Genomic DNA, 9,001 nt, shown 5'->3' on the forward strand with positions numbered 1-9,001 from the left:
AGGGTTTCACCATGTTGACCAGGATGGTCTCGATCTCTTGACCTCGTGATCCACCTACCTTGGCCTCCCAAAGTGCTGGGATTATAGGCATGAGCCACCGCGCCCGGCCTTTTGGTATTTTTTAATAGAGATGGGGTTTTACCATGTTGGCCAGGCTAGTCTTGAACTCCAGACCTCAAGTGATCAGCCCGCTTCGGCCTCCCAAACTGCTGAGATTATAGGCATGAGCCACTATGCCCGATCTAATAACTTTTTATAAAAATATTTTTAATTTTTTAGAGATGGACTCTATGTTGCCCAGGCTGGTCTTGAACTTCTGGGCTCAAGCGATCTGACCGCCTCAACCTCCCAAAGTGCCACGCACCAGGCCAGGAACTTTTTAAAAGAAGCCCGACAAACTTCTGCGTCACCAAGGGTTAAGAGTGGTTTTCACACGCCCCTCACTGTCCGTTGAGGGGATCAGCTACCACCACACTGGGCCTTGCCCCACAGCACTGTGTTCCATCTCACTTCAAGGGTCCAACTCTGCTAATTTGCTTCCAACGCAAAAGGTAAACACAAGCATAGGCACGCTCAAGTGCTTACCAACTCCCAAATGCAGAGGTCTAACAGGGTTGATGTTCTCTGTGCAATGGAAGAAACTGAGGCAAACACTTTAGAATTTAGGATAAGCTCCACCTTCTAAAGAAGTCCCCTTTGGCTAAAATCCATCTAGGACTGTTACTGGGTGGCGGGGGAGGCATGGCACTTAAGAATGACATTTTTTGGGAGGCCAAGGCAGGAGGTTTGCTTGAGTCCAGGAGTGCGAGATCAGCCTGGGCAACATAGGGAAACTCCTTCTCTACAAAAAATACAAACATCAGCCAGGCATGGTGGTGTGTGCCTGTAGTCCCAGCTACCTGGGAGGCTGAGGGAGGACTGCTTGAGTCCAGGAGTGTGATGCTATAGTGAACTATGATTGCACCTGTCACTGCACTCCTGCCTGGATGACGGAGCGAGATGTCTCTTAAAAAAAAAAAAACAAACAAGACCAGGAGTAGTGGCCCATGTCTGTAAACCCAGCATTTTGGGTGGCCAAGGCAGGAAGATCGCTTGAGATCAAGAGTTAAGAGACCAGCCTAGGCAACACAGTGAGACCTCATCTCTTCCCCTCATTTCCCCACAAAATATTAGCCAAACGTGGTAGTACATGCCTGTAGTCCTACCTACTTGGCAGGCTGAGGTGGGAGGTTGGCTTGAGCCCACAAGTTGGAGGCTGCAGTGGGCTATGACAGCACCACTGCACTCTAGCCTGAGTGACAGATAAAGACCCTTTCTCTAAAAAAGTAAAAAATAATAATTATAAAAAAGAGAATTAAGTTTTTGCTTGGCACATGTGTGTGTAAAGTCTATGGCATCTAAGGTTTCAATGGCGCACTGATGGTGAAACAAAATGCCAGTTGTGAAGGCAGTGAAGGATGAAACTAAGGCTGTGTTGGGCAGCGCTGCCCTGCCAGGGCCTGCAGGAGCTCCGTACCTGCATACTGAGGACCGTCAGGTTGGTGAGCGCATCCAGGTTCTGAAGTTTAGTAATTTTGTTTTTCCCCAAAAACAAACTCTCCAGATTGGTTAACGTGTCAATATTTTCGATTGCCTGTGGAAGGGACAGAACAGCAGTGAGTGCTGCAGTTGGCAGGCTGTGCCAGGCAGCCGGCAGGTACCTGGACTGGGGCAGAGCTGTCTGGGCTTCAGCTCTGAGATGTGGGGTTAGTGGTGTCTCTGCTAAGATTTCCACTGGAAATCTTACTTGAAGGTAGAATACAACAGTGGCAAATCCAAGACTGTCTTGAGCTCACGCCCAACCTTGGATTTTCTGGGGTTCTGAGGAACAGTCTTAGAATCCATAGACCAGCAGATTCCAAAGTCCCTTCCAGTTCTAAACTTGTGAGGTGACACATTAACATATCAAGAGCCTCGGTCTCTACAGAAGTGAAGTACGGGGCATTCTGACCCCAAGTCTTTGAAATCTCAGGGCCCTCACTTAGGATTCCTGGGGGGCCCTCACCCCATAGCACTCTGCCCCTCTTGCCCAGTTTCCACACCCTCCTGCACGGCTCTTCCTTGCTGTGATGGTGTGCTCCTCTATTCAGCCATAAACCTCCAGAGGCAGAGACCACGCTGCCCTGTCTGGCCTCCCCACGGTGACTTGCCTACAGCAGGCTGTTTAACGACTGTTTATTGATTTGACTTCAGTTTCTTTCCTCTGTCAGTTTGCTCTCTCTCAGAACAAGTCATTCTTTAAATATTTCAGCAGACACAAAATAACCAGATGAGGTGCATGCTACTCAGGTGGGGACTCCAGGAGGGAAGCTGTGCTAATCCACACACCACCACAGGACTTGGCGTGGGTGGGGGCATCCTCACATGCTGAGCTGGCATTAATTTGTGATGAGCCACTGTTCCCCTGGAAAGTGTCATAGTGAGAAACTTGATAAAATGCAGACATCTGGGCTGCTCTCTTAAATGTGCTGCTTTGCTATTTGTGGCCATGAGGTCTATAACAATAACTGTCAAGAGACTCTTGCCAAACCACCCTCCCCTGGTTTGTGTCCTGTCCAAGCTCTCAGGGGCCCAGGATATATACTACTATATCCTATAATACTTCCAGAAACCAAACCGAGGGGCATCTGGGAACATGGGGCAGGGGCAGACGTGCTCAGGAACACCTGCTGGAGCCACTAAGCAAGGCCAGGAGAAGCACAGGCTCTGTGCCATGACCCCGATTAGGAGCCGGGCATGGGGCTCCAGTGCTCTTCTAGCTGACAGAAGTCCTCCTCCCTGCCCATGGGAACCCTTCCTCCTCTCTGCCTGGTAGATCCACCCCCAACGTCAGTGCTTCTGGGACGCCCTCCCAGGTTCCCCTCCAGCACATGACAGTGGTGATGAGTCAGCAGATGAAGGCTCGATCCTGCTTCTGTGGAACACCAGATCACCTTTCAAGTCTCTTATTTCCATTTTGTCCCAGGTTTTCAAGGTCAAATGGATCCTGGAGAACAGATCTAATCCCGTTGGGGACTGTGTCCCAGGAGTATGAAGCTGTCTAGGGAGGAAGGCCCAACTCAGCACTGCCTTCGGGAGTGTGTCAGCATCAAGACACTTTCTAAAGCCCCTGGTATGTACATCAGTTCACTTCAAGTGATCACTTTGCTGGGCTTGGGAAACCTGCATCTCAAAGAAGCATTCCAGAGATTACCATGAGTAGGTTCAAGCAAGGCGTTCAGGTAGGTTGGTTCATCTCGGGCAGAATGTAACTGGGAATGTTGTGATTTAGAATCATGATTTGGATGAAGAGCAACTGAAATCTACGTGCAGAAGAAAGGCTAGACCACTCAGTTAGGGCTTACTGATACTGACTTCTAGTTAGCATTTCTGTAAAAATAATAATTTCCCTGTTCATGAAAAAAATCACAGCATCGTAAGAAAAATTAAGCTCACCATGCACTCTACATACACCCACCGAGCCCACACACAACCCGTTAGCTGCCTCTCCCTGAATATACCAGTCAGGGCTGTCTGCACCTACCCGGATGCGGTTAGATCCCAGCTCTAGCATCTGTAGTTGATGTAAGTTGCTTAAGTTCTCAATTTTACTGATTTTATTATTGACCAAGAAGAGTTTTTTCAGTTGTGTCAATTTGTCAACCCCTTCGATGTTTCTCAGCAGATTAAAAGAAATATCTAGAATCCTGAGAACAAGCAAAACAGTTAAAAAAAAAATTACATGAGTGGCCAGGCGCAGTGGCTCACATCTGTAATCCCAGCACTTTGGGATGCCGAGGCGGGTGGATCACCTGAGGTCGGGAGTTCTAGACCAGCCTGAGCAACACGGAGAAACCCTGTCTCTACTAAAAATACAAAATTAGCTAGGAGTGGTGGCACATGCTTGTAATCCCAGCTACTCGGGAGGCTGAGGCAGGAGAACTGCTTGAACCAGGTAGGCAGAAGTTGTGGTGACCTGAGATTGTGCCATTGTACTCCAGCCTGGGCAANAAAAAAAAAAAAAAAAAAAAAATTACATGAGCATAGGTCGCATAGAACTCACAACCACCTTAGAGGTGGCATCCCCATCAGGAGACTGCAGTCACTATGGAGCTGGGGATCTGACTGTGCCCCTGCTAGTGCCTGGCTCACACTGATGCTATCATGAGAGATTTGGAGGCTGCCCAGGAGCCCGGAGCAAGCCAGGGGAAGCCTACAGGCTCCTGATGCCCTGGCTCCCAGCATGGTATTTGAGGCAGAAACTATGTTTCATTCACACTTGTGCCAGTGACAAGACCTCGCACCAGGCTCCGCACACAGAAGGGACCTGATAAGTATTGAATTAGAAACAAAACAAACAAAAATAATGAGCAGCAAAGGGGCAGAAATCCAGGTAAAGTTATAACTAGGATCTGGCTCCTTTTTTAATTTTAATTTTTGTAGACAGGGTCTTATTATATTGCCCAGGCTACGTCAAACTTCTGGGTTCAAGTGATCCTTCCAATGTGGCCTTCCAAAGTGCTGCAATTACAGGTGTGCACCACTGCACCTGGCTGAGGGCCTGACTCCTTATTTTAGAAATGTCACTTTTTTTTTAATTAAAAAAAAAAAATTCAAAAGGCAACAGGAAATTTTGGATTAACGTTCTCCTCTACTGATCTCAGTATCATCCATGAATGGAGGCTTTACAGAAGTCCCCACTGCAGCCTTCCCACCGGAGATTTACTTTGCAAGTCAGGATTGTCTAGGAAGGTGAAGACACACATGAAGCTGACCCGGCCTCCTGGATCCCTGAACATGGCAGGCAAAGGCCTGGGATTCAGATGCAGGGCAGGACCCTGTGGCAGAGGCAGCCTCTCAAGGGCCAAGAGCCAGCAGGGGGTTGGCTCTGGAGAGACTGGACACCCCCCACCCAGTGGCCTCCCCACCACATTCTCCTATGGGTCTCATGACTCACTCCAGCTCTGTTAGCGCCTCCAGATTCTCAATCTTCTTGATCTGGTTGTCGTAAAGATCCAGCTCTCGAAGACTCTGTAGCTCCTCCAGATTCTCAATGCATTTAATTAAATTTTGGCGGAGGCAGAGAGTCTGGGGGATGGGAAAAGGACAATTGACACAGGCAAGGGGGAGGCCATGAGAAGACCTCAGCTTGTGCTGGAGGACACAGGACAGGCCTTTCTGGTGGAAGGACGTGTCTTTATTCTTCTGTTGTTTCCTAGAAAGGCGCTGACCTTTGGGAGGCAGGTGGGCAAGGGCACTAAGCTAGAATTCCTCCATACACCCTAAGGAAGAGCAGGAACCCAAAGGGAGGCAGGAGGCAAAGGCAGGCCCCACACTGAGAGGCCTAGTTAGGGAGGGAGGCGTTGGCCTGGCGTGTGGATATCTGCCACTCTTGGCAGAGCCTAAGAGCCCTTGGTGGGCTCAATTTTGAGAAACAAATTCAAATGAGATGCACTGAGGGCCGTAAAATTCGGTGAGGGCTTAATTGAACACAGGCGCAGAAATGAGGCAGGCCAGAGTCAGGAGTCACCTCAGCTCAACAGCGATAACCCCCGGGCTGTACCTCAAACCCCTTGACTGCTGTCTCACACCCACTATGCTCCCAGTAGAGAAAGGCTCCCACAAGGTGGAGTCAGCCCCACCTCCCACAGGCTGGGACAAGGACCCCAGCTTAGGACTGAATGCTCAATTCCGGACTCATCCACATCCCACAGGTAGTGTCATAGTTCCCTTGCGACAGTTCCTCTCACCTTCACTTTCTTCAGTACCTCAAATCCTTCAATCTTCCCAATGCGATAGTGATTCAAATCAACATCCTGAAACAAAGCAGAAACCTACACTCAGCTATGGCAAAGTGGCTGGAGACCTGTGTCCTAGAAGAGGAGCGATCAAAGGCGGCCTGGCAGTGGGCAGCGGTGGGGGAGGCAGTGCCAGGTGGGCCTGCAGCAGACAGATGTCAGTGACAGGGTGTGCTGTGGTGGATCTTTGGTTTAGTGTTGACTTACACTTAGTTCTATGCAAAACCAACCCTCAAAATGATTGGCACCTGACATCTTTCTCATTCCCTAGATCCTGTATGCACAAAACATATGCCCAGGCTCTGAGGAGACGCACCCCATCCCATCCCCATCAGAGACACACTGTGGGCTCAGGAGGCCCAGCGACCAGTCATATACAGCCTGGGGCTGTCAGGACGGCCATGTATTGTAATCACCAGACCCAGACAATGTATAGGTCAAAGGCATCTCATCTGCCACACAATCCTCAAGGGTTGAACAGACGTGGGAACATAATCACTGGCATGAAAAACATGAACTAGGGAACTAACTTTCTAATCTCATACAATATAACCTGACAGGGTGGTCTGTCACTGCACCCCTGAGGCTGGGCTGAGCAGGCAGCATTACCTCTGCATCTCTGTCCAGGTTGATGGTTTCCATGTCCACAGGCAGCTCGTGTTCTTCTGAAAATATAAGAAAAAGAGGCTTGTTTAGAACCCTGTTAACAGGAGTCATTGGTGAAGAGCTGCCTCTGGCTGAGATCTGGCGCTGTTTGGTGCCCAGAGCCAGCTCAGACCCCAAGGAGGAGCTGATGGGAAGGCTTGCTGAGGACCTGGAGAATGTGGAAGGGTTGGGCCCTGCTCTGACACTAGTGGCATTTTAAGCATCCTGAATTTCCTGAATTCAGATATTAGCAAAGGTCTCCAAACATCCATCTGTGCCTTTGAACTTCCTGAGAAAGGAAATGTGTTTTGAAGCTGCTGGTGGGAAGGAGGGGACGAAGTGGCTGAGTGCAGGTGAGCAGGGCAGCACACTGCCTTTCCATGACTCTCAAGAGCTGTGGAGCTGGCAGCAGCCTGCCTCCTACACAGGTTCTCCCTTTTCGTTTGCAGCAACAAACTAGGCCCATTAGAATCTAGAACATGCTGGGCACATCAGAAGCTCAAGGATGGGCCTTTTATTGCTTTGGAAGGTGGCCCAGCATCTACAAACACTTCTCTCTGTAAAGAGCAAAACAAAACACAGTTCAACAGATAGGATCAAAGAGGCTCACTGAATAATTTAAACACACTTCTCAACGGGGAGACTGGTGAACTCACTCCAGCAGAGAAGCCCACTGGATTTCATGAGGACTCTCTACCACAGAGCCGCCTCCTCTGTGCGGAGGGGAGAGAGCTGCTCTCTCTGCTGGGGGGACAGCCTCCCTGTGCAGCACTTCCTCATTTCATTTCATTGGAACCTACTTCAGCATATGTGCTGAAAAGGACTACGACACACACACAGATACACACACACACACAAAGAAACAGGCACATGCATGCACAACAGAGACATACACACACTCATGCAGAACCCAAACACACACACCCATATCCCTTAAAACACTAAACATATTAACAGTAATTCCTTAATATTGCCAACTATTGTCAGTGTTCGTATTTCCTTAACTGTCTTGACATTTCTTCCCTAGTTTACTTGCATTATGACCCAAATAAGGCTGTATGTTGTGACTAGATAGTATTCCTTTTTTTAAAAAATTTTTTAAATTTGAATTTTTTTTTTCTTTTTTTTTCTTTTTCTTCTCCTTCTTCTTCTTCCTCTTCCTTTTCCTCTTCCTCTTCTTCTTCTTCCTTCTTCATTCTTAAGAGACAGGGCCTCATTTTGCAGCTCAGGCTGGAGTATAGTGGTGTGATCATAGCTCACTGCAGCTTGAACTTGTGGGCTCAAGTGAGCCCTGTCTTAGGCTCCCAGGAAGCTGAGACTACAGGTGTGTGCCACCATGCCCAGCTAATTTTTTACAACCATGTTTTGTATAGCCAGGGTCTCGCTATGTGGCCCAGGCTGGTCTGGGCCTCAAGTGATCCTCCCACCTTGGCCTCCCAAAGTGCTAGGATTATAGGCATGAGCCACTGCACCTAGGCCAGCATTTTTCTTAAATTTCTTTTTCCCCTTGCAGTGTTCTGTTGTAGGAAAACAAGCTGTTTGTCTTGTAGTGCTTCTTCCAGTCTGGATCCTGTGAATTATACCTGTAGGATGCTTTCTCCCGTACCTCCTGTCATTGTCACTACTTCACAGGGCTGTTGGGGCTCTTACTGCACCTCTTTCCTAGAGCAAACGTGCACTTGCCCCTGCAGGTGCGTGACAGCACACAGCTCTGGACCGCATGCCAAGGCTGGCTCCGCACCTCACCTGCAGGCTTCTGAGAGGAGCACTTGACATCAGACCAGCTTAACAAAGTAATGGTCCCACACGGCTGAATTCAGTTTTTCCACTATGACTTTTCTATAATGATCAACTGTGGCTAGTTAAAAAGAATAATGTTTACTATAGTTTATCCATAACTTTACAGGATATCAACAAACCTAATAATGAAAAGGAACTGGGGGAAACCAAGAGATAGGATACAAATCCCCTCAAAAGACAGTGTCAAGTCACCGTTTATGAGCTCTGGAAGTTGCACTGGAAGAGGCGTTACAATTAAGGCAGGGTGCCCAGGTCATGTAATCTGAACCAGGACCCTTTGAGAGCAGGCGGCCAGTTATGCTGGGCCAGCAGGGACAAACGGGTTGTGTGTGTCCTCAGGACACATGGCCACATGGCTTTAAGGGGTCTTGTTTGTAATGCATCCAGCATTGGCTGCCCACCCACCACTCAGAATGTCAGCTAACATCTGAAACAAGGTTTCCAGCCTAGAACACCCTTCTGAGTATATTACATATTCATCATATTTTTAAAAAGGTTTAGAGAAAATAGGTAGAAGGTAACAGTTGACGTGATTACATTTGTTTTAATTGAATTTAAGACTTACATAGCCCCACATGGTGGCTCAGGCTTGTAATCCCAGCACTTTGGGAGCTGGGAGGCCGAGGTGGGCGGATTGCCTTAGGTCAGGAGTTCGAGACCAGCCTGGCTAACATGGTGAAACCCCATCTCTACTAAAAATGCAAAACTTGGCCGGATGCGGTGGCTCAAGCCTGTAATCC

The 9,001-nt window shown here is 48.6% G+C and overlaps 1 protein-coding gene across 3 annotated transcripts in view; it reads right to left on the reverse strand.

Moving 5' to 3' along the window:
• The window catches only part of PPP1R7 (protein phosphatase 1 regulatory subunit 7), a 31,804-nt gene that overhangs the window by 15,789 nt on the left and 7,014 nt on the right, over positions 1 to 9,001 (reverse strand). For all 3 annotated transcript variants that reach the window (XM_017510799.1, XM_017510801.1, XM_017510800.1), the window contains 5 exons: positions 6,426 to 6,481; positions 5,769 to 5,834; positions 4,976 to 5,106; positions 3,563 to 3,725; positions 1,517 to 1,633 (listed from right to left, as the gene is read on the reverse strand). In XM_017510799.1, coding sequence (XP_017366288.1) covers positions 1,517 to 1,633; positions 3,563 to 3,725; positions 4,976 to 5,106; positions 5,769 to 5,834; positions 6,426 to 6,481 — 533 coding nt within the window. The remainder of the gene's footprint in view (positions 1 to 1,516; positions 1,634 to 3,562; positions 3,726 to 4,975; positions 5,107 to 5,768; positions 5,835 to 6,425; positions 6,482 to 9,001) is intronic.

Source organism: Cebus imitator, unplaced genomic scaffold, assembly GCF_001604975.1.
Source record: "Cebus imitator isolate Cc_AM_T3 unplaced genomic scaffold, Cebus_imitator-1.0 Scaffold443, whole genome shotgun sequence".
NCBI lineage: Eukaryota > Metazoa > Chordata > Mammalia > Primates > Cebidae > Cebus > Cebus imitator.